The 26,263-nt window shown below is 37.2% G+C and overlaps 1 protein-coding gene across 2 annotated transcripts in view; it reads right to left on the bottom strand.

Annotated features, from left to right (window-relative positions):
* The window catches only part of LOC120524929 (calcium/calmodulin-dependent 3',5'-cyclic nucleotide phosphodiesterase 1B-like), a 93,611-nt gene that overhangs the window by 40,576 nt on the left and 26,772 nt on the right, over window positions 1–26,263 (bottom strand). Inside the window, exons 1-4 of one of the 2 annotated variants that reach the window (XM_039746801.1) lie at window positions 19,593–19,671; window positions 5,872–5,985; window positions 4,723–4,905; window positions 2,838–2,904 (exon numbers count right to left, since the gene is read on the bottom strand). In XM_039746801.1, coding sequence (XP_039602735.1) covers window positions 2,838–2,904; window positions 4,723–4,905; window positions 5,872–5,985; window positions 19,593–19,654 — 426 coding nt within the window. In that variant the 5' untranslated portion in view covers window positions 19,655–19,671. Of the gene's footprint in view, window positions 1–2,837; window positions 2,905–4,722; window positions 4,906–5,871; window positions 5,986–19,592; window positions 19,672–26,263 lie in introns of those variants that run through there. The other variant, XM_039746800.1, reaches the window with a different exon arrangement.

The raw sequence follows: 26,263 nt of genomic DNA on the forward strand, positions 1-26,263 counted from the left end.
CCCTGGGAAAAACTAGGACAGAGTACTGGGTGATGATGACACCGATCAGGGGAGCCACAGTTGTCTGGTCGCTGGTTATAAGTATGTTAACTTTGCCTTTTGAAACAATATGAGGATTACTTACATACAAGATCAGCTCCTATCTATTGAGTTTGGACTTCATTTACTGTATACTCAACCAATCAAGGACATTTACATATGGATTTACCACTTATGAACCCTCCGACTACAAACTCAGACTCCCAGCCAGGTAACTTGGACCTGAACCCGAGAAGGGGGAAGTGCGCAGGGTCTCTCGTACAGTTCAGGAGACGCACTTTTCAAGCGCCCCTTCCTAGACTAGTTTTATCCAATGTCAGATCACTGAGGAACAAAATTGACAAACTTAATCATCTTCTCGCCACAAGTAAGGATTATTTTCTCTCTTCAGTGTATTGCTTTGTGGAGAAATGGCTTAATGCATCAGTTCCCGACTCCACATTAAAAGTTCTGAGGTTTCTGCTTTACAGAGCAGATACAGATTTTGATCATTGCAACAAGTGAAAAGGCTTGAAAGCAGAAAGAGTCTGCTTCTACATTAATATAAATTGGTGTACTGATGTTTACATATTATTGAAGCACTGCTCCAGCAATCTGGAACTTTTCTCTATTAACTGTAAATTATTCGGTTCACCTCGAGAATTTCCTTCACTAATTCTCAGTGGAGTTTACATTTCGCCTGATACAAATGTGAATGAAGAGCAGCAGCAGTTGATAGATTACATCACTAGCTTGGAGAACAGTTATGCAAACTCTGTATAGTGATGGGTGACTTTAATAATGCAAACTTATCCATCAAGCTTCCCAGATACATACAGCTTGTAAAATGCCCCACCATGGATGGGAAGACTTTGGATGACTGCTACTACACCATAAAGGATGCATACCAGACTTTTTATTGCACATCACTGGGTAATTCTGACTACATTATGCTACTGTTGCTACCCACTTATAAACAAAAGCTAAAATTACATAAACCAGAAAAGAAATCTATTCGTTCAGTGATGAGTCAGCTGAAACATTACAAGATTGACAAGACTGTACAGACTGGGACATTTTCAAAAATGCTTGTGAAAACATTCGTGAGTTGACTGACACTGTTACTTCTTATTTCAGCTTCTGTGAAGAGGTTTTGCATTTCCAGCAAATGAACTGTGATTTATAACAATGGAAAGCCGTAGTTCACCAAAGAACTAAGGAATCTCTCTGTCAGGTGAAAGAAAAGCACATAAAACTGGTGATAAGGACACATAAGGACTTGCCAGAAAATAGGATAAACAATGCAATCAGCTATGCTAAATGGAGCTTCAGTTCTCAGTAAATAGATCTTCAGTATGGAGTAGCCTTTAGTCGGTTACTAATTACAAAAAGACATCGCCCAATGCTTACTCAGATTCAGCCTTCCCTGACAAACTTAACAAGTTGTATGATTTGAACAACAAGGCGCTGAATATCTATAATCACTCTGCTCCTCCAGCTCTGAAGTGGTTTTCAAACCAGCCACCTCTTCACAAAAGACTCAACCCTCTTTCATCTTTTCTATCAAAGAATACAACGTCTAGAAGCTGTTTTCAACACAGAACTGAAAAAAGTCAGCTGGGCCTGATTCTGTCTCACCTTCAATAATCAAACAATGTGCTAAGCTGCTCGCTCCCCTCTTCACAGACATTTTTAACTAGTCCCTTGCATAGTTTACTGTACCTGATTGTTTTAAATCTTCTATTATTGTTCCTGTTCCCAAAAGTGATAAAATAAGCTGCCTCAATGATTACAGGCCTATAGCTCTTACTTCAGTTCTAATGAAAATATCTGAATGACTTGTTCTAACCCATCTGAAGTCGTTACTGCTACTGTTCTTGACCCTCTTCAGTTTGCATATTGAGCAAATAGATCTGTGGATGATGCCATCAACATGGGCCTTCATTTTGTGCTGCACTGCAGCATTGTTCATAATTACATTCAGTTTTAGTTCTCATCTTTGCTACTACCTCCAGGGGGTCCAGAGTGCATCCTACAACTGACTCTGCCATTTTAATTAGCTTGTTAATTTAGTAGGCCTCTCTTGAAGATATGTTACCAGCGCAGCACACCACAACATAAAAATTGCACAGGCCATCAGTTTTAATGGTTAATCTACATTTTCATCCTGATCAGCATTCAGAAGTTCTGGGTAGTGACCAACGAAAGTGTGACTGTAAGTTTAAGTAACTAAAATAAGGTTCCAATGCAGGACAAGAATTTTAAGTTACTTAACTCTTCAAACACATCTTCAGATCAATCATTTGAGTTATTTGTTTTTCATTTCAAGGTTTACTCTTGCCACTGTTGTAAGCTTTGTTAGCCTTATTACAAATGATCGAAATAGCAATAAATTGTTGGGAAATGTTATGTTTGCCATCATAAAAAGTGGCTTTGCAATCCATTTGAAAGCTGTAAGCACTTTCATTATCAGGTTGATTTGGTACCAGTCAATTTCTATTTTTTATAGTCTGCATCAGTTCAAATTAAAGGTTAAGTATAAAAAACAGCGTTTGTCAAATATTAGAAGCAAAAAAGAAGGTTTGTTTATTGTTTATACTCAACTGCTAAGTGCTTCCATATCAATCAACCCTGAGGTGTAATTTTTGGTAAACACACCAAAATTTATGTACTAATGAAAAAACAGCAGGTGGGTCATCATATTTTAAGTCAATCTGTTTTTTAAGAGTTAGACTATATAAGTAAAACTGTGAAGAACTGCCAGTGGTGCATGAGATGATAACTGAACCTTTGACATGAGAATTAAATATGTTTCTTACCCTGAGACAGTGAAGTACGGCTGAGGACTGACTGGGAATAGCAGCAGAATAGGCTTTCCGAAACATTCTAAAAACAAATTAGATTTACTTTAATACAAATTATAAAGATATCTAAAGTTTCTGCTCAGCTAACAATTTATTTAATGAACACAATACAGTGGAAATGTGTTCAGATTTTCTTTAGATACCACTACATTTTTGCAAATGATCTCATTTTGTCTATAAAACCGATAAAAAACACCTGTCCTCAATTTCAATTTGAGGGTAAACTTCACTATTAGGAGATTGTGATTGCTGCCGATGTTGGTGGGTCACATCATCCATGCATCTTAGAGGGAGCACCTTTACTTCCTGTTGACAATGAAGTGGTCAATCTGACCTCTAGATTTTGCTGCCAGGTGATATGCATGTCAGCTTGTGGATGTTAATGTGTGTGATAAGTGTGCCACCAATGATTAAATAATTTTCTTCACAGTAATTGTTGAGTCTTGTTCTGTGGTCAGTCATGTCGTCTAGGCCATGCTTTCTCATTGTCCTCTCTCTCAGCCTTTATTTTTGCTTACCAACTCTTGCATTGAAGTTTCCCATCAGAAGGAAGCCTTGGGATGTCTTCAATAGTTGCTTACAATTTGCAGTAAAAATGGTCTTCTTCTGCTTCCGCAATGCCTGCATATGCAACCACTACGGATAAAACGGCAAACATTGCATTTAGTCTCACGTACAGCGTCTTTCACTGATTGAATTCCTTTGTAGTAGTGTATTAGTCTTACTCTTTATAATGATGAGGAAGTCTCCCTCTTGATGATTGTTATCTTACCTTCCTGACTAGATGATAATTTCACCGAAGTTTGACTTCAGTCTTCCAGTGCCAGTCCATCTTGAGTCTGTTACTCCAAGTAGCTAAAAATTGTATTTTGCATCTCTCTTAATGCTTGCACCAGTCTTCCAGTTTGGTGCAGTACCTGAGCAGTCCAATATCAAATTCTATTGTGTGTTTCTGGTGTCAGGTGATGCACTATCAGGGTGGTGGTATCCTTTCAGCTTTCATCTCCATCCACCATTAATCCAGTTGACTGGTCTGGGTCACTTCTTCATAGTAACTTGTAAATAGTAGCTTGTTCCTCCCTTGTCCTTGTTTCATTAGCACATATGTTTTACAGAATGGGGTTGCCGCCAGCCTCAAGCTCAACCCTCCATTTTTTCGTAACTTGGGGCACACAGTGGGTTTGAAGAGGAAAAAAAATGCCTGTACTATTTTATTAATGTCTTGTAATCATTAATACTTTTGAGCTTGCTGCATTAAACTCACATATCAAGGATCATCTATAAGCATCAAAGCCCACAATATTTACACACTCTAACATTAATAGTACATTTTACAGATGAATAAATAACCTATAATAAAACCAGACATGTTATTTACATTTATATACAGAAAAAATAATTAATAAATAAATACAATCTTTAAAAGTTGAACCAGTAATAAGTCATATACTGTAGCTTATGATGCGTACAGTTCATAAATAGCAATCCATTGAAAAAAAAACAATTGATAAACTTAAATAAAAAATTAGTATTAATTGTTAAGCCAATCACATATTTGTATAAATTCTGGTCTGTTGTAAGATAAAATGCACTATCGTATTATGCATTTATTAATTCATCCTTTTCAAGTTAGTAACAGATATTTTTAAGCAACAAAATGTCTACCTAAACTGCTAAAGATACATTTCCTTAATATCTTTTCATAAATAAAGTTTGAGATTGTAAGCCTTGATGTATAAAATACTCTTGGTGCTAGATAAAATAAGGACTTATTCATCTATAGCGAAGTATACCACTCTAACTCCTCAAGCATTTATGGTGTTCTTCTTACAATTCATACCTCTCAACAAAAATCCCAGCCTGCACAGCATGAACAATGCTTCGGAATTTTGGTTTCTCCTCAGAGCAGCGCCCTGCTGGACGAGATTTCTGCGTGAAGGTAGAGGCAAGCCAGTCCCGTACCTCTGTAGGAACTGTGTCTGAGCGCAACTCTTGTAAATCATCTTCAATATCCAATATTTGTCTGAGGAATAAAACAAAAGAGATGCAAAACATTGAAAGAACTAACATTGCTTTTGTATTTGTTTGTAAATTAGATGAAGTAGCTTTTATCTTAATGCTTCATAATATGAATTTTAAAAACAGGAATGTAATGTAATAAATATATTACAAAATACACAAAATAATATGCACACACACCACTCATAGCCCAATAGTCATTACTAAATATCTAAATGTTCCAAACCAAACAAAGTGTCATGGTGAATTCATTATACATCATGTGCTAAAGCAGCCGAGGCAGAAATAAAACGATAAACTTCTAAGTTCTGAAGAGCAACTAATTAAAAACAATTAAATACACCTCTCAAATTGCTTAATTACAGCAAAACAATAGAGGAATAATATTGCCAATTGCAGTAAGGAAGATTTTTGCTCCCCTTTTATCAATCCAAGCTTTTACTATAATACAGTTGGTTATAGTTTATTGTATTAAGCACATTGCATCCTTAATAAATGTAGTTTTTTGGGCTTCACATTTGTGATGCTAAAGTTATTTACAACATAAAACATGTATGTGACACTGCCTGCTACATGTAGCCCTGATCAAAAACTACACATAGGAAGTCAGCTCAGATACCGAGAGGAACTACCTATTTCAGCCATTGTAAATATAAGAAGCAATTTTACTGAGAAGGTGCTGTTCCTCTGAATCACAGTGTTCTCCACATACCTGAAATTTTACGACAGGTTTCAAGACATACATTATATAATAATCTGATAATAAACTAATTTTCATGCTGCTCTATATAAGTTAGCTCTCAAATACCTGTTAATATTAGCATATGCTTCCATTTTGTACCTTAAAGTACTGTACAGCTGCTGTACTTTGAAAAATGAGCAAAACCTTTCAGAAATCTCATACCAGCAGTCAAAATACAAACAAACTCAAACTAAAGGAAATGCGTTTCTTTAAAAAAAATGAATTTACCTGGTTTCATCAATATAAACAGCTTCAAGCAGAGATGCTGTGTAAATAAGATTCTTTTTCAATTCATCAAAGTCTACATCTGAGGCCTCCAGTTGTTTTACCATGCAATGTATTCTACAAAAAGGCAGAGAGTAAATGTTAAAGAACAAGCAGAAATCTGACAGAGAATTAAAGGAATGATCCCAACCTTTCAAATACTTATGTTTTAATTGACAGATAACAAAATCCAATAGATAATAAAATAAATAATTAAAAAATGATCCTCAATATAAACATCTGTAGATAGAGCTTTTATACATATAACAAAGAATGCAATGCTTAATTACAGATCCATTTCCAAGAGTGGTGCTTGATTAAAAAGACGATTTTAAATAAGTACTTACTACGCAAACAAAGAGCCAAAGTGGAAGTTTTACTTTAAGATGTTGGACAATGTTATATTTACAAACTTAATTATTTAAATGAACATTACATCTTCTGTTTTTAAGTTATAATTTTAGTATTCAACTCCTGATTGCACTGTACAAACTGCTTTTTAATTAAGCAAGTGCCTTAATAAGCAAAGAGTAAATTGTGGCATGTGATGCTTTTTAAACTAAAATCAAGTCAAAATTAAAGCTAAAAAAAACCTGTTTTCTCTGTTTGTAAACTGTAGTAGTTACAGTAGAAGCAGACAGAACATTAGAATATTAGAACACTCTAGACGAGAACAGGCCCTGCAGCCCAACAAAGTTTGCCAATTCTTTTCCACTTAATTCTTAAAGTCTTACTGTCAACCACACTACTCGGTCTCTTATTCCAAGTGTCTATGATTCTCTGTGTAAAGAAAAACTTCCTAATGTTTGTGTGAAATTTACCTTACACAAGTTTCCAGCTGTGTCCCCGTGTTCTTGATGAACTCATTTTAAAATAACAGTCTCAATCCAATGGACTAATTCTCTTCATAATTTTAAACACTTCAATCATGTCACATCTTAGTTTGTTTTGTTTAAACTCTAAAGGGGGTGGGATGGTGGCGCAGTGGGTAACGCTGCTGCCTCGCAGTTAGGAGACCCAGGTTTGCTTCCCGAGTCCTCCCTGCGTGGAGTTTGTATGTTCTCCCTGTGTCTGCATGGGTTTCCTCCCACAGTCCAGACATGAAGGTTAGGTGCATTGATGATTCTAATCTAAATTGTCCCTAGTGTGTGTGTGCGCCCTGCCTGGGGTTTGTTTCCTGCCTTACGCCTTGTGTTGGCTGGGATTGGCTCCAGCAGACTCCCCATGACCCTGTAGTTAGGATATAGCGGGCTGGATAATGGATGGATGGATAAACTGTAAAGGCTCAGTTCTTTTAATCTTTCTTCACTTCACCTCCTCCTTCACTCTTCTTTTACTAGTAAAATACTGAAAGAATCTCTTAGGGTCTTCTTTCGCCTTATCTATATATATAATTCACTAACACAAGACACCCATGGAAAGCATGCCAGAAGGGGCGTGGATTCACTAAGCCGCCGACAAGTAAGACACCTATGCGCACGCACGAAGAAGCCACGGCGGAAGTGAATCGCCATATGTAGCGTGTAAAACGGTTTGTGAGGGGTATGCCATGGGATCCTTAAAACAATCCTTTGCAACTGAGGTTAAAACACAATGAAGTAAGCAGTCTTTAAAAACCAAGTTTTCGGTTATGACGCACGACCGTGTGCACCCTAGCAAACTGTTTTACACGCTACATACAGCAATTTGCATCCGCGACAAACATCCGTCTTCTTAGATGCTCCTGCAGGAACACGCAAAGTCTACGTGAGTCAAAGGTGCATGTGGACTGCGCAAAGATGACAACGACTCAAGTGACGAGTTGGAGGTGGGCACATGAGCGATGGCGGTCCACCAGTTTTCAGTCACGGACGATTGTGTGTGGGTTCGTTCCGTGCATTGTTACAATGTTGCTTTTCTTGCTGACATTACCAATTTTTCAAATGTTAATTTTCTCCCTGTGCTTAAAAATCATTAAAAAAACCGGCCTGATTATCCGGGTTGGCTAGTCTGCTATATTCCTCTCGACTGTCTTTTAGCCTCCCTAATATCGTTCTTAATGGTTGCCCTCATGTTCTCATATGCCCTACGATTCATGTTGGAATTATTAGTCTTATATGCTTCATACAGTTGTTTTTTCCTTTGCAGCTTCTTTTTTTAACTCTTTATTAACCCACTGCAGAGTTTTTAATTTAATTTCCAATTAATTCCAAATCTAGGTATGTACCTGTCCTGCATTACATGTAAAATATTTTTAAACCTGTTTTACTGCTCCTCTACTGTCCCCACACTTGAACAATCATTGATTAATCTACTCATACACCTCCCACATACATCTGGTTCAGATATAACCTGGTGTATTGGAACAGGTCCCATCTGTTCCAAAAGGAGTCCCAATGTCCCATAAACCAATACCCTTCAACCCTGCACCAAGATATGAGCCACATATTAAGCCTTCTAATCTCCTCAGTTTTACCTGGACTGGTGCATTGCATAGGCAGAACTTCAGAGAAGACTACCTTGTCAGTTCTGCACCTTAGCCTGGCACCTAACTCTTTGAATTTGACAACCCTTATGTAAGTCATTTGTTCCAACGTGGACAAGGACAACCTGTGAACCTGGAAGACAACACAGTGTGCAAGACTCTGGAGCAAACCTGTGCTTCAATCCCCCTAATGATTGAGTCTCCAACTATTACTACCTTGCTCTTTCTGGAAACTGATTTTGAGGTGGCTCCTCATCCCTGCCTACCACCTCAGAATCATCAGAGACACCGTCCAGGTCCGCAAGGTCGCGATAACGGTTTTACTCTTCTAATTCTGGGGTTGATGTCCCCGGACAGTGTGCACCCTTTACCTTGCGCTTTGTGACTCTGAACCACCTATCTCTAACTGTCTGGTCTGGATTCCCCTCCTGTGTCACCTTAGGGGTGGGCACTATTTCTACAGGACACCAGGGCCAGGTCCACCAATTCCCTACTACAATACAGGTGAGCCAACTTGTCCTCCAGTTCAGCGACCCTGAGATCGAGATGCTGGATCAACTGACATCACTGCAGGTGTAACCCACACAGAAGACTGGGTCTTCTAAGCCATCATTTAAAAGTCCAACATCCAACAGGACTTGAATTGCACTGACCTCATTATTAAAATTTAATTTAGGAGTACTAAAACTGACTTAACTTTTTCTTTTTTTTTTAATTGAAATAATATGATTTAACTTAAATGGTAAAACTAAAAATTTAAGACAAAAAAATTATAGAACTGCTCCAGCTATTTTACATCTTCTGGCCCCTTAAACTCCTGTAATATTCTCCCTCTATGAGGTTTACTTTACTTTTCTCTGCCTGCTCTCCCTTAATTAAGCGCTCTCCACTCACACCATTTGTACTCCTTTGTATAAATTAACACTTACGCTGTCGCCCACCTTCACCACTTACTTCCTGACTCCTAAGAACTGTTCAATCAAAACAAATAAATAAATGCCTAGTGAAAATCGGCTGGCTGCTAGTTCATTTCTTACTCTGTTATCAGCTCCTACACTTCTTTGTGCCTGATCAGGCGTCTTAACGCTGGCTGCATAGCTAAGCACTGCTGAGCCTTCTCCTTTATTGCTTTGAAGTCAGCCACGGCCTTTTTTCAAACAGAGGAATATATTTATTGCTACAAAGTGGTTATTTAGTACAATGTGGTGATGTACTTACTGATGCCAATATCAGTTACTGCTGCTTTCTGCCCTGCCTCTTCAACACTAGTTGTAATATTGTAATACAAAGAAAAAATGAAGTACATGTGCAAGTAAGTTTTCCAATTGCACCCCCAAACATCCTGTTACTTTTGCTGCTGTGCGGGCAGGAAAAAAAAAGCAAAAAAAAAGCCTTCTAAAGGGAAAAAAAAAGCTTTAAAAATTCCTGTACAGTTCCTTTGTGGTGACCAAAACAAGTTTATAGGAGCAAAATGTATTTTTTACTTAACTCTCACACCGCAGAAAACACAGAAACTCTCAGCAACTCTCAACTGCCTCTCTGTTTTCCAGAGTTCATGTCAGCATGTCCTCTCAATAGCTCCAATGAACTGTCACACTCGCAAACATGGTCTGTTTCTTCCAGAATCTGATATAAACACTACATGGAGGAAGCAACTGGGAGCTACACAACACTCTTAACCTCACTTTTGCCTGCAACCAAGAATACTGTGACCAACTGAGAAAGCCCTGCCTCCTGACCCCCCTTAATATTCACACACACACAAACACAACCTTCCAGACATTGGATGCTGTTACAGACTACTAATGTTACTCATGACAATATTAGACTTTAAAAACCCTTTTAAAATGGGGAAGCCAATAGCACCTCAAATCTTTATGATATTTGTGTTTTATTTTACAGAACAGAAGAACAAAGTGCCATTATGTACAATATTATAACGCAGCCAAGTATTTACCAAATTGATTAGGATGAATTTGCCCCTAAAGTGAATGGAATAAAACTATTAATTTCATTCACTGCTTTATTTCTGGTTGACTCAGAGGTTCACGTAATTAAAGCTTTCTCAACTGGAAACAATGAATTAGTGAACAATACTGAATCAAATAAATAGGCATGTATGCAATTTGACCTGATAATGCTAACCGTTTTAAAAATGTCAATTTAATTATTTATGAACCACTAGACTATGATACAGTAGGCAATGTTGGTGCTTGTTGAAGCTTTGGAATAAAATGTGCAGCTATCATCATATCAAAGGTAACTCTTCACTCTACAGTACTCTGAGGGTCTCCCTCTGGCTGCGCGAGCTATGGGTGAGCCAAGGAGACAAAGGACTTATTTTTGAAGAAAAGAGGAAGATTAATGACCGGATGACTTTTGTTTAATACTGGTTTTATGACTGGATTTTTACTCTATTCACCGTTTTTATGGTTTATTTATTTATTTAGAAAAGATCTAAAACATTATTGGCTAGGTTTTTAATAAAAGCACTTGGCACTTTTTGCACCAAACCATAACTGAATGTGTGTGTTCTCATTTGCCCAGCTCATCTCGGTTCATGACTATCCATGGTTCTGGGTTCACGATGCTTCCAGAAGAAACCAGGAAGCATGGGGAGAACCTAAATCTTCACACTGCTCCTCCAGATCAAGAAGAGCCAGTAGAGGTGGTTTGGGCAAGTTGTTAGAATGCCTCCGAGACGGCTGCCCTAACAACTGCGCCAGACATGTCCCATTGAGTGGTGACCCTGCAGCAGACCCAGGACATGCTGGAGGAATTACAGCATATCTCTCAGCTGGCTTGGGAATACCTGGTAATTCCCCAGAAGAGTTGGACTCTGTAGCTGGGGACAGGTATGTCTGGGTTGATTTGGTTGGCCTGCCAGAGGGGACTGGGCGCTCTCATGGTCTGGAATCCCTACAGATTTTATTTTTTCTCCGGCCGTCTGGAGTTTTTTTTTGTTTTTTCTGTCCCCCCTGGCCATTGGACCTTATTCTTATTCGATGTTAATTAATGTTGATTTATTTTGTTTTCTTATTGTGTCTTTTAATTTTTCTATTCTTTATTATGTAAAGCACTTTGAGCTACTGTTTGTATGAAAATGTGCTATATAAATAAATGTTGTTGTTGCCGTCACTGCAACCATCACTAGGAGAAGTAGATAAGGAAATGACGTAAAATGAGATTATATCTTACTCCTTTACCTCAACACACCAAGCCCTTAGTATTTTGTGATTTACTGGATGGGTAGAAAAATGTATAAAACGTTTTATTGCATTATATTTAAAATAATTGTTGAACAATGTTTGTAAAAATTGTCATATGGATATTCCTTGCAAAAATTAAATGAGTGAATAAGTTAGTGTAAAGATACTTCACATACCATTTACATACTTATATATAATATACTTTTTTTGTATTTAAACTGTTTCACACTGAAGAGTAATTTGATTTATAATGTCTTTTCCAAAAAGGGCAATAGAAGAAATGTGAGTTTAAAACAAACACAAAAGCAGCTAAACAGATTTGTATCAAACCAGGAGAACGGAAACTAATGGAAAGTATTTGAACTTGGAAAAGCTGGTTGTAAATCATATGGAAGAACATTCATCCCTGCAAGTTAATAGTGGTGCTGTAATAGGCTGAAATTTGGAATTGGGCATCGAACATTAAAAATGAAGCAGTGTTTCCAATGTTATTCTAGATAATAATGTCAGGTGCATGAAGATCAACCATTGTGGGCACAGTCAGAAAGAATATTTACAAATTTTGAAAACTGCTACATTACAATTTTCAAAATCAGATCACTTAAAATACTTTTACAATTTGTAGGCAACTTCTGTAATTTTCTTTTACTTTATATAAAATTGCCAGTCCATACTTTGCTTTTCAATGAATTTTATAAAAGTGTCTTGTATTAAACCCACTACAGCAAACAGAGTTTAATGACCTTTTTAATCTCTCTCCTCATCTTCTCTAATGGCAGCTTTTCTCAACTACTCTCACCTTCTCTGCTTTCATCTGTCAGTCAGTCTGTCAGTCATTGTCCAACCCGCTATATCCTAACAAAGGGTCACGGCCTTTCCTTTGTTCCCTCCTTCCCCTTCTCTTTCCTTTTCAGTTGCACAATTTATGGAGGATATAAAGACACAGCATTTCCACTGTATCTTTCATTCCCTTTCAGCATTGATATAACCTTTACTTTTTTCTACAGCAAATATATATACATATTGTAAGTTTGTAAATATTCCAGATCGTACAGTATCCTTACATGTAACCCACTTTGCTCCAGTTTTAAGAGTTTTGGTAGCCACAAGGTGTTCAGCTAAAACTGAGCATACAGCAGAAAACAGGACACCAGTTAATCCAATTTCACACTTAACTTTAAATTTATTATCACATGTAGTGGAATTCATTTGGTTTGTGCATCAACAATAAGCTAGGTTTAAATGTAAAAATATAAAGAAGAAGAAAGTACAGTATTAGGATCCACATATATCTGAATACCTATATGCCTGCATATACTGTATTAAACATAAATACATACATACATACATTATTTTGATCGGAGGCCGGTAGCTCAACCCGGCTTTTGGACACTGCCTCCCCCAAAACGCTAGATGGCAGCTTCCCTGGAATGTAACCGTGCCCTGGATTCCCGTTGGGTATCCTTTGACTTGGAGTGTGTTTGCTCAGCCCTGTTGGGTACCATGGTTGCTGCCAGGAGGAGGTGTAACAGCATCAAAGGAGCCATGCCTTATTCATAGCCCGGAAGTACTCACGAGTTACAAGGACAGGAGCTCCGATGTACTTCCAGGGTGAAGAAAAGCCAGCTCTCCACCTGACCCGGAAGTGCTAGCAAGTCACGTGGATGGATGGGCAGAAGTACTTCCTGGTCAAGGACTATATAAAAGGACTGTTGGAGACCCAGCAAGCGTCAGAAGTCGGGAGGAGTAGGACTGAGCTTGCTGGGAAGTGTGGAGGAAAGTGTATTGTAGTGATTTATTGTTTGTTTATGATGGCTGTAGTGCTTAAAAGGTACTTTGAAGAAGGAAAAATAATTAAAAGATCTTCTTTGTGCTTTTACCCTGTGTCTGCGTATCTGTCTGTTGGGTTTAACGGAGCGACAGCAACCTCTAGCGTTCACAATATGCAAATAAATACACTAAAATACTTTACATCTGCCTACACAGTGACACTTATGGATCTGCCACGTCAATGATTTACATTAAGTTATAAAGGGTAAATTCAGAGTCTACGACCAAAGGAACATTCAAGTCTTTAAGAGGTGTGGGAGAAAAACAGAAAATCTCAGAGAAACAGCCATTGAGACACAGTTTTTAAACATCGTTATTGTGTATATTAATTTTTGTCATCTTGTATGTTATGTTTTATGTAATTTTGGTGTTTTAGCTTAAGATCATTAAGAATTGTTTTGGTGCTTGGTTTTCCCTTTTTTGTGTCTATGTAAAATGCTGCTTACCTAAAGTACTTGGTCTCAGTTAGGCCTCAGGCTAGATTTGTGAGACAGGACATCACTTTGTTATTGTGGAGTAGCAGGTATCACAACAGATATTATAAAAACAGATTTGAGGGCTGTTTTCTTCATCACTGGGCTAAACCAATGGATTTACTGTACATTAGGGACCCTCAAGTTTCAGGATACTGTGAAAGATATAATCTACATTATTGGAATAAGGAGCACAGAAATGCCGTAAATAGTATTGCAAAAAAAAAATTACACTTACAGTGGGTGACAAACATCTATATACCCTTATTGAACTTTCCAGCTTTTATGAATGTAAAGGCTAAAACAATGCAAATTTTTCATTTCAATGCAATTCAACTAAATTTCTTTTGTATAGCACTCTTCATGGAGTGCAGGTTCTCAAGTAAAATGTAGATACAAACTATACATATTTATAATTACATAATAAATACACATAAAAGATACCAATTTATTTAAACAAGTAGGAAAACAAAGTTGTTTCAAAGTGATTAACATAGATGGAGTCCAGCAATATCTTTCCTTTAATTGCTGATCAAATAATGGCAGACTACTTTTTAACTCTCATAAGAACCTTTAAACAATATTATTTACGTGAAAATCAAATGGGTAATTTTAAGGAGAAATATTTAAAATTAAAAAAAAAAAAAAATAACACTTTCTTGGGTGGGCACCAAATTTACATCATTCTGAACAAAAATCTTTGCATGCCTGTCATGACATCCTTGGTGTCACAATCACTCCTAACCCATTAACAGCCGTGTTTGGTGGACTCCCAGGTGGGATTAAAGTGATGACGGACAAATTGATTGTAATTGCCTATACCACTCTACTAGCACATAGACTTATCTTGCTCAACTGGAGGAATCCCGCTCATCTGTTATAACTAGTCTTTCATTGGTTGTATGGTTGCAATGGAACATACTTCATTTGCCTTATTTGTAACTGACTTGCGGTTTAAGAATCAGACCCCTGAACTATATCTAATATTTAAAGCGGTAGTCAAATAAATACTAAAATACAAGACGATAATTGGCCTTAGCTGTGGGGCAGGATGGCAATACAAAAGTTATTTCTCACAAAAAAGAATATTTAAGCCCATGTATGGAAAATATAGTTTGATAAGCTTTACTTTTAAAATGATATTTTTGGCACAAAGCAAACATGGTACAATACCCAAAGAACACAAGTGTACGAGGTAAGACACAAAAATAACCGGATTGGTTTGGTAAAAAAAAAGTATTTATTGGTGAATTACAGCATTCTGAACATTGTCACTTTCTATATACTCCCCTCCCGATCTCTACAACACTCCATACGTATCTTCCATTAATTGATAGAGGGCTGGAAGCCTTCTTGCTTGAGGCTCTTCAACAGGCTTGCCATTTCTGTCTTCACTTCATCCATTCAAGAAAAATGTTTTCCCTTCAGGTCACTTTTGAGTTTCGGGAACAAGTAAAAATCACAGGGAGCTAAAACGGGTGAATAGGGAGGACGATCGAGGACAGTCAAAAACTGCTTTACGAAAAAAGCATTGTGTGCGGGAGCGCTGACTTGTCTTGTCTCGCTGTTCGTTTTTTTCACCAACACTGTCCTGGCAGCTTGTGTAGCAATTCTTGTGCAAATACTAACTGGGCTATTCACAGGATATACCTAGCCGGTCGGCGGTTTGAGAGGGCGTGAAGAAGGGGACATAGTCCTATGGTTCACATCCGTCCGACCTCCAGACGGTTTTCCAGGAAAGCCCCAAGCCCATTCAGATTATTTTTGTGTCTCACCTCATATACTATCAAGCATGGTGGTGGCCACAATTTGCTATTGAACTTTTGTCTGGATGGTTTCAAATAGTTTCAAAAACCTGTTAACCTCTGGCAAAATATTTAAGATAAAGAAGAATTTTATCTTTAAACACCAGAACAATCTAAAAACATAAAGCCAACTCAGCCAAGGAATGGTTTAAAAAGGGAAGATCAAGTAATATCCAGATATTTTTGACTTAGGTCATTTGTCACTTGGCTTGCTTTGTACTTTTGACAGTTATGCGTGGGTTTAAACATGAGGTGCCAGACTTGCACATTAAAATACTGAAGCATATTTCACTGCAAACAAGCAAAAGCTTGATTCAGATCTTATTAATGATAACAGAAAATAACTTTTGACATATGTCAGATTTCCTCTTTGTTACTGTAATAAACTTAAATATCCATTTGTAAGAGCCTTTTCAATGTTGGCAATAATGTTTGTGGCTGCCACTGTCCGCATGCAGTTTCTCACCACTTATAGCATTTGGATGTTAACAGAAGCGTGTTCCGATGTCTGCATTCTTACTGGCTGGTACATATTCATTAAAGCTCTGAGATGTAGTTTAAAAATAATGACTTAATTTTACAGAATAGTAAAAAAAAAAAAAAACTTTTTTTAAGACTCATACAATTTCAGCCCTGCATCTTATTTCTTCACTGCCATTCATGTCCACTACACCAAAATTATACCATGTACTCTAAATTCAGGGCCTGTGAGATTAATAAAATGTATCTAATGTAATCTGCAATGGTAATTTATGGTGCATATATTTAAAACTTAACAGTACTTTGTTAAACTTTTCAGCTCATCTTGTGTTTGCTTAGTCATCTTATTTCGAGTGTTACTGAATAAAACAGTTTTACCACTGAAATGTATCATTTTTGTCAATTTACCAAATTTACAGTTTGATATATTTTTATTTTTTCATGATCTTCAGAGGTCAATCTAGAGCACATCAAGATAAAAAGACAGAACTATTATAATAGGCCACATCTCCCCAACCTCTTGGCTCCCTGTTACAAATTACAATTTGGCCTACCAAGCTAGAAACAATGGGTACACCAAGTTCTGTAACTCATTAAATGTCTTGTGACTAAGTTCCCACTTGTTAGATGACAATCAGTTCTAGGAAGGTCAATTCACTGAAATTAAATTTGGAAGTAATTTACCAGTAAATTCCATTCTTTCATGTGTGGAGAATAAAGTCTATTTAAATAATCAATGACTCTAAATTGAGTGTGAAATAAGGCTTTGCATCCTGTTCTTAAGTCGCTACATACAATTTTGAACCATTCTACAGTATATTCTCTCAGGCTTCCTTACCAGGCATTATGGATGTTACACTTGCTTTGAGTTAAGTAGAAAGGAGTTATGCAACCTTCTAAAATAGACAATGAAAATAAAAATAATTTCTGTTAGCATTACTACGTTTTTAGAATTTTTTTTTACCCATGTGAAGAAATAAAATATGTTGCTTACCGGATTGCATTTTCTGCGGTTATAAATTTAAATAAATTTAAGTAGTATTTCAGGTTGCCTTTGAGTTTTGCAATAGCATGCTGAAAATAGCTTTTATTTAAAATTTAAATACACTGACTGTTTAATTTAAATGCAGAATTTTTGTGATGCTTCTATTAAAAGCAAAATCAAATAGAATACAATAAAATGTACAGCTCTGAATCTAGTAAGAAGTCAAGCAAAATGACCTCCTTTATTGGCTAAGTAAAAAGATTACAATGTGTCAGTTTTCAGGTGAGATGTAGTCACTACATCCTTAAATTGTCCCTAGTGTGTGCTTGGTGTGTGTGTGTGTGTGTGCCCTGTGGTGGGCTGGCGCCCTGCCCAGGGTTTGTTTCCAGCCTTGCGCCCTGTGTGTTGACTGGGATTGGTTCCAGCAGACCCCCGTGATCCTGTGGTTAGGATAAAGCAGGTTGGATAATGTATACATGGGTGGATGTTCTTTATTCCATATGATTGACTATAAAAAGAAATTTAGAGACACAATATTTCAACTGAATAGCCTGATGAATTCCCTGATAAAAGCATTACGGTCAAAATGTTACGTATTTTACTACACTGGCCCTGTATTTGTGTACTGTATATGTCGCACTGTGGTTCTGGGGAATGTTAGCTCGTGCCACCGTATGCTGCAATAAGATGTATGGATCGATTGACAATAAAGCCACTTGACTTGTCTTGACTTTTATTTTTTTCAGGGTTTAAATAACTTTTACCTAGATTTCCCTTTTACCAATGAATGCTGACACAACCCTTCAGTAACTCAAATGCTATAGAACATATATATATATTTTGTAAATGTCACGTCACATTCACAACAAATTGAAATCTGTGTCTTTTCTAAAGCATTTCCTAATAGTGTGCCTAATTCTTTCAAATACATATGTTATTCTCTATACATAAAACACCTCAAAAATAAAAGTCCACAGAATCACAAGAAAATCTTAGACTTCAGTTTTCTTCCCACATCCCCAAAGACATGCTTGTTAGGTTCCAAGCTGGACCTGTTAGTACTTATGTGGGTTTATGCATGACTATGACAGGCTGGTATCTTGTTTTTTGCCTTGTGCCCAATACTGCTGAAATGGGCTCTGGCACCCTGCAACTCTGAATCGGAGTGTTTGAGAATGTTATGCTACATCAAGTTATGTGATTAAAAAAAATGCCTAACAGATCCATTTTGTTGGACTTAATAAAAATCTCTCAGTATCGGGGAAAAATATATAGTTACTAGACTTCAATATACTAGAAGTAAAGGAGACAGATTAGTAGCGTGGTGGTAGCGCTGCTGCCTTGCAGTATGGAGAGCAGGGTTTACATCCCTGGTCCTCCCTGTGTGAAGTTTGCATGTTTTCCCTTTGTCTAGGTTAGGTGCACTGATGATGCTAAATTGGCCCTATTGTGTGGGTCTCTGTGTGTGTGTTTGCCCTGCGATGGATTGGTGCCCTGTCCAGTGTTTGTTCCTGTCTTGTGCCCTATTCTAGCTGGGATTAGGCTCCAGCACCTGCTGCAACAGTGTTCAGCACTAAGCAGGTTAGAAAATGACTGACAGACTGATTAACTAAGCAGTTCCCCTATTAGATTCTTTATGGTTTTACTGTGACAAAATCAGAATATCTTCAGACAGTGAAGCCAATAATGTATAGTTAACTAACTCTATTTTTGCTTAATTGCATTTAAAAGATTCTTTAATAAAGTGTGATTTACTGTACAGCTTATGCTTACCATTTTTCAAAATTTCAGTATCTTCTACAGCTACTACTGCTGCTGCTCTAGTTTCTCGGCGTGAGACATCTATTACTCTAGGCTTAATGAATGATTTTGAGATGCTGAAGAAAACAGATATAAATTAGATGAAGGGTGATGCCATGAACTTGCATGTAGAACCTGTTTTTTCAGCTGTCTGAGTCAGTCCAAACTGACCCCCTTTTTATTTTTAAACAGGGCTCTGGTTCTTTTCCAGAGTCTTCAGATATTGTATACTGTCGAGGCAGGGTAGACTGTCTTATGTATGCCTTGCGGAGCATTTCGGTGATAATACCTGTGCGAATTCTACTTCTTCAAAGTAAAGCAACTTTGAGCAAAAGATTAAAGTGATAAAGAAATGAAATAAACACTAAATATGTCTTCAACTTTAAACCTTTATACTACAAAGCCAGTTAGAATGTATTTGCCCCTTCAAGAAATGTAGAATTACTAATTTATAAAGCATAAGCAGCGAAGAATATAACTTCTGCAGCAAGTTCTTTACATTCATCTACATGTATACATTTTTTTTTATTTCTGTGGTTTCTGAAGTTTTAGAAGTACAAAGAGAAAAACACGACAAAAAGGAAATATTGGTCAGGTGGTTTTGCCTCCTACCTAGTAAGCTATGTCTGCAAGACTAACCTGCATATTGGATCCCGAAGGTGTTTCTTGTGAATTTTCATAAACTCTGTCATTAGAGCCATGGTAGGTGAAGTTCCCCGTCATTAACAAATAGTGAGACGCAAAGCAAACCAGAATTCTCTCCTCAGGATATGACAGGGCTGAGGAAGGCTCTGAGAAGCTGAAAGCAAGAAGGAAAGAAAGGCCACCCACCCATTCTGTGCCTCTCACACACTTTGATTGGTTTGTGCTAAGCTCCTCTGTCTCTGGTTGTGTGTGTTGTGGGTAGAAATTAAGTTATAATTGTTGTTGGGTTTTTTTTGGTTTTTTTTTATAGAAGTGGTCAAGAGTTTTTAAGTAGGTTTTCCATTGCATACATAACTGAGAGTGGATGTTTTTAAAGTAAACTATAACCATGCTAAACCAGATTGAAAATATAAAATATCCCAAAACAAATTTTATAAAATTAACATTAAGCAAGTAAAAATAATACTGCCTTGCATAGTCTGGAAAATAGTGACTGATTATGAGCAGATTGTTTTTGATTTATTTGTTGTTCCTAAACAGCCCAGCCTCTTCCACAACAACAACATAAACATATATTCTATAGTATATTTTCATACAAAGAATGAATGTATGCTCAAAGATCTTTACAAGATGTCAAAAAAATAGATCTTCCACCCCATAGGAGAAAAGAAAAATGTTACAGTAACCACAAGGAGGCATATCATTCTGCATTTTGCAGTATACACTTCAAGAAAACAGAGCGGAGTAAAACCAGACATCCTGTCAGCACTTTGTAATAGTCTAGAAGGAGGCACAATCACAAAGTTAAAACCTTTCAATGCCACCTTTGTGCATCGAAAGAAAAGATTAATGTGCCAAGTTAAACCTTCAACTTTATCATAATCCCACTTTTGGCACATTCAGTGGTTGAATGACGCTAAGCTTGCAACATGGTTAAAAACAGTTATTTCAGCAGCAGTAGACTTATCTCAATAACATTTTGAAAATGTGATATTAAAGATCTGCATACGTACAATTAGTTTGGTCCAGCCTTCACAAGAATATATGAAGCTCAGGCTGCTGCTGCTACATGCCATTCAATCCATATGTTTAAAAACAAAAAATGTACTTTTACCACATTACATTTCTGTCACCCACATTATTATGACATTTGAATTTTTTAGATTTTATTTATGAGTGGGCAGTGAAGAAGTTATTTATGTTTATTGCTTAATTTTAAAGCCTGTTCTAACATGAAGAACTAGTTCCATCGTTTTGTTATCATCTAGCTTATTCATTGTGAAATTCATTTTGAGCATTCACTCTTAGTAATTATGGCCAAGTCTCATTACTTTCACACAACTTATTCTGTGGATTTCATTGGCTGCAACTGACGGTCAGTCACAGACATCTTGCTATTTGATAGGTCAGAATTTTGATCAAACCTTAAGAAAAGGTCCTCAAAAACAGAATGCCCATTTTTCTAGAGCATCCCGGAGTTATATAGTTGGAATATCAGATGTTAACACCGAGGTCTAAATTGAGGTCTTACACAGGTAGCAAAGCAAGTTTCAGCATAAATTGTTATGAACACTTTGAATTCCTATTTTGACTAGTGTTTTGACACCAGTTTATTGAGGCATGTGTTGCCTATAAGGGGAACCTGCCAAATTACAGATTTCTTTTTTTTTAATAGTTTATAATATTTTGTATTTTTCCCCATCAGCATTTTGTTTCACATAAGAGCCACAAGGAAATTCACCATCACCATTGTGACAGTGTAAAGGTCAGCACTGTATTCAAGATTACTGATTTTCAAAGGCTTGATTTGTGTGTTTGTTTGTAAAGATAAAAGATTCTATAGTCTGCTTTATTAACTACAAATTTGGTTTAGTATTTTGGCTTGTTTTAGTTTTCTGGTTACAAACTCTGGCACATTATTTTTGACTTCATCCCCTGGTCCCTATTCACGTTCAATTGCTCTACTGCTTTAGAAAATAAACTCTACCTCAAGTTTACGAGAGCACATAACTGTAAATGCTTGCTTTTCCTCTGTTGTGTAGCTTGCTTGGAAAATTATTCTCTAAGTAGAAAGCAAGTTTAGATTTTTTTTTTTTTTGCAAAACTGTTAAAAGTGTCAGGCAGCACAGTGGCACAGTGGTGGCAATGCATGTCTCGCAGTAATACACCAGGGTTCATATACCAGGTCCTCCCTGGGTTTCCTCCCATTGTCCATAGACATGCAGGTTAGGTGAATTTCCTAAACTGGCAGTAGTGCGTGGTTGGGATGTGTGTGCGTTTGCCCTGTGATGGACTGGCGCCCCATACTGGGTTTGTTCCTGCCTTTCACCATATGCTAGCTGTGATAGACTCCAGCATACCCCTGCGACCCTGTTCAGGACTAAGTGGGTTAGAAAATGAATGACTGACTGACTGTTAAAGGTCTTAATCATTATCACAGTCATGCATTGGATCTCATTATTTATGTGTTAAAACTCAAAATGTAACTTTGACTAAATTATAGCGATTGAGCTTTTTACTAGTTCTGCTGGGATTTTACCTAAGAAACACAATGATTCCTTTTTAATATTAAATTTATAATTTTCTGTTCTGTCATACAGTTAAAATTACTGAGGTGGTATATACAAGGAAAGATAGGGTTTAAATCTAAACTCTTATATTATCTGTCTCTAAAGAAGTTCATAAAATGTGTACTGTCCTGTCCTGATAATGTTTGTAGGGATTTTGTATAGCCATTTGTAACGGCCTGTAAGAATGCTGCATGAGAATTTGCATTTTTGCAATTTAAAAAGGAAACATTGATTGTGTAACATACACATAAGTAAAAAACTAAGGTGAAATTTGTATGAGAAATATATTGGAAATCTTTATTGACTTAGTCTAACAGCTTTCTCCAAAGAACAAACAAGTTTGGTAGCTTTGAATCTAGGCCGCATTCAGTCAATAGATAAGCCCGAAAATCATTTTTAAATACATAAGCCTCTGGATTATACATTCACATCTAAGGACAGTGTAGGATTAGATGACTAAAAAAGTATATGTATTGTGTCCTCTAAAGCTTTTCTATTAAGCTCATGAAAGGCAAAAATATTGTCTTTTTGGCTGTCATTGGGAGCTGTATATATTAATAAAGCAATTATATGTTTAAATTATTTGTGCATTGTCATGCTTGTGAACATAACACTCTCCTTCTTCCTTGCTGATTCAAATCTCTTGATCTGACTAATTAGGCATTCTCACGCTTAGAGCAAGACATTTAGCTTTTTGTTAATGACATACACTAATATTAATGAAATATTAATATCTTTTTGGCGGATAATCAGAATACTCACTTCCCTTTGACAATTCATATAATTAGTAAAGGATTAGTTTGTTTAGTATTGATGTTGAAACTATAAAAAAGAAATGCAACATGAGTCCCATTTATGTTGAGCAATGGGTCTATAATAGTGTTGTAAGAGTGTTCAGAGAATCAGCCAAACATAAAGCAAAGTGAACAGTATGATAAAATAGTAATTATAGAAATAAGTCTGAAAAGATTTTTACCTCACATTCTGCTGCTTTATTACTAGCATTTCCATTACAAGTGGAATTGTAGCTCCACTTTGGCTTCCTCAAATGTTTTTCTGAAGGTTCCTGAGCATTACTTTAGTTGCTTAATCTTTGCTTCCTATGTGAAAGCAACATTAATACCGTAGCCGTTTAATGAGGCTCTGGAAATGCTATGCTCTCCAGTTGGTTTCAGTCCATCTTGTCACACAGATGAGAAGACTGAAGTCAAAGCATTTTCATTCTGAGCACACTTTTAAACACTAATTTTGAATACATTCTTTTTTTTTTTTGTTTTATACAATAGGTACTATATGTGCTGGACCACACAATAGATAAACTGTTATTGCTCATTCATTATGCCTTGGAAACTTTCATTGGTAGCAAAAAGTTAAAGAATATTTTTCAAGTCTAGAGTTTGATGAAAAGAAATATTTTAAAATGAACAACTATTTCATAGAGTAAAATATTCACCACATTATTAGAGTCACATTCTCTTTTAACACAAATAGATTCCTCCTCCAAGCTGCCAATATTATATAGAATATTATATAGAATGCAGACATGGACAAGATGTGTCGTCATTGTACAATCAAACAAAGTGAATAGAGCAAGACCCTTAATCTATGTGACTTTATTATGGTATAATTGGTGCCACCAGACATGGTGGATCTAGCTGCCATCATGTATTATACAGTCTGCAGAGTTAATGCTGAATTTTGCAATAGGCAAAGAACACCAACAAGTGGCAGTTCTGTTAATGTTTAGAAAGTGATCTTCGAATGCAGAGCACATCGGACCTTGAAGAGTACTGACTGCCCAGTAGAACACCACATTGGATTTAAATCTGTCAGTGAGGCTACAGTGGGCTGTTAAACATCAAACTAGACAACTAAAGTTTGTCAAATCACTGTCTCAGGTCAGGACAGGTTGGGGAGCATGCACTGGTACAGCACATTGCCCCACCCGCAACACGACGAAACAGCTCGGGATCCTGGTTGGCAACCCCCCAGGCAGAAACGTGGCCCATTCCCACCCTCTGGAAATGACCATCTATCTGCCGCAACCAGGTGTTACATGGGCATCACCCTGGCCTGGTCCAGCCACTCAGGACCTCAACAATGAGGATCCTGCAAGCCAAATCACCCTTGGGAAATCACGACACATGGCCGTAGTGCCATAACTGATGCTCCCTCACAATTCAGGTAATGTGCCTCATTCGGGACTCCATAAAAAAAACACTCATTCAACACAAAGTCAAACCAGTGGTACCCAAGTAGTTTAGTCTTTGTCTCAGGTCACTGGATAGCGTCCATGTCTCACAACCATAGAGCAAAAGTAGGAAGCACCAGGACTCCAAAGACTTTCATCCTTTTGCATAGATATCAGGGGCACAACACACCCATTTCCAGTGACCTCATGTCCCCCCATGCTCTCCCAATCCGTCTACTGACTTCAAGGGAAGAGTCACCAAAGACTCTTGCCGAGGTAAGTAAACCTCTCGACACGGTCAACACTTTCTCCACAGACAGACACACTGCTGATGTTTGTGCCTAAGAGGTCATTAAAGGCCTGGATCTTGTTTTTAATCAGGACACTCACAAGCCCAGTCACTCAGACTCCTCGTTCAGTCTCTCGAAAGCCCCGATCAAAGCCTATATTGACTCTTGATTGATTACAGCATTATCAGCAAAATCAAGATCAGTGAATCTTTCTTCATCAACAGGTGCCCCACAGCCGCTGAGGGAATCAGCAGTACGGAGGGAGATGGGTAGCCCGTTCCTTCAACTGGAAAATACACAGGAAGAGAGTCTGGATTGAGACTTGATACCACACAGAAGTGGCATCACCAGATGCTGTTCAGTGGCAGATGTGAGTGGCCCTTTAATACCAGCTGTGCACCATTTGAATGGTACAGGTTAAATAAGCAGCGTTATTGATGAAAGGCAACCATTCATGGACACAGTCTGCCATTTTTGACAAGGTTACTTCCAGAAACTAGTGTGCCATATCACAAGACAAGCATCATCTCAAGGTGGCTTCACAAAAGTGAAAGCAACTTCAGTTTACTCCAAAACATGATAAACTATACCTGCCAAGACCATAAATGAAATCCAACTGAGCACCTCTGGGATAGGAAGATTGTATGAATGTTTCGCTGAAAAACTAGCAGTGCCTGCATGATGCTATTATTGAGTCAACCTGGTCCAAAATCCCTAAAGAATGTTGGAAACACTTTATTGAATAAGGCTTCAAGTAACTTCTGGAGACAGGACCTGTCTGGTAGTAGAGAAGTATGCCTAATTAAGTGGCCGATTAGATGTGGAGTGCATTAGCTGTTTTGAAGAATCTCAGAAGGTTTTTTCATAACTTTTCTTGCACATTGTAAATGACAGATTTTAGATGTTTGATTACAGAGCTTCAGCAATAAAAAATAAGACTGTCAAACAACGCTTTAATGCGTCGTTTTTGGGTTAAATGCTTTGACATTTTTAATATAATGTGTTTTAATTATGAATGTTATACATATGTGATTCTTTTGTAGCTTGTTCTGTATTCAATAACTTGGTTGCTTTACAATCATTGGGACTTCTCTGCCTTTATTATTATTTATCTTTATTAAGCACTGCGTCAGAAAAGCATACAGCATAGTGGAGGACCGCTCCCAGAGCCTCTTTGAACCACCTCCATCCTAACTAGTTCTGCCAGGTTCTGCCCCTTGGCTGTCCGGAACTATGTGCTGCCAGACAGATCTGCTCCTAGTTGTTTACATACATGCAATTATTACACTTCTTACTACTATTGTTTTTTTTATTAGTTATTGTTATTATTCATTTATTACTGTTTATTTCTTTCTATCTTCTCATTTACCATTCATTTCATTTTTTATTTATTAATATTATAGTTCTTTATTTGTCTTGCACTTGTCTTGTATTTATGTATATGTTGAACTGCGGTTATAGGGAATTATATATATTTCATGATTTCATGCCACTGTATGCTGCAATGTATGGATGGTATGACAATAAGCCCACTTGACTTGATACTGCTTATGTTGCATTTAAAATAAGTTGCACTGCAACAAATTTTATTTTCTTCTTGATCTGGTTGAACTG

The sequence above is a fragment of the Polypterus senegalus genome, chromosome 3, assembly GCF_016835505.1.
Source record: "Polypterus senegalus isolate Bchr_013 chromosome 3, ASM1683550v1, whole genome shotgun sequence".
Classification (NCBI taxonomy): domain Eukaryota; kingdom Metazoa; phylum Chordata; class Cladistia; order Polypteriformes; family Polypteridae; genus Polypterus; species Polypterus senegalus.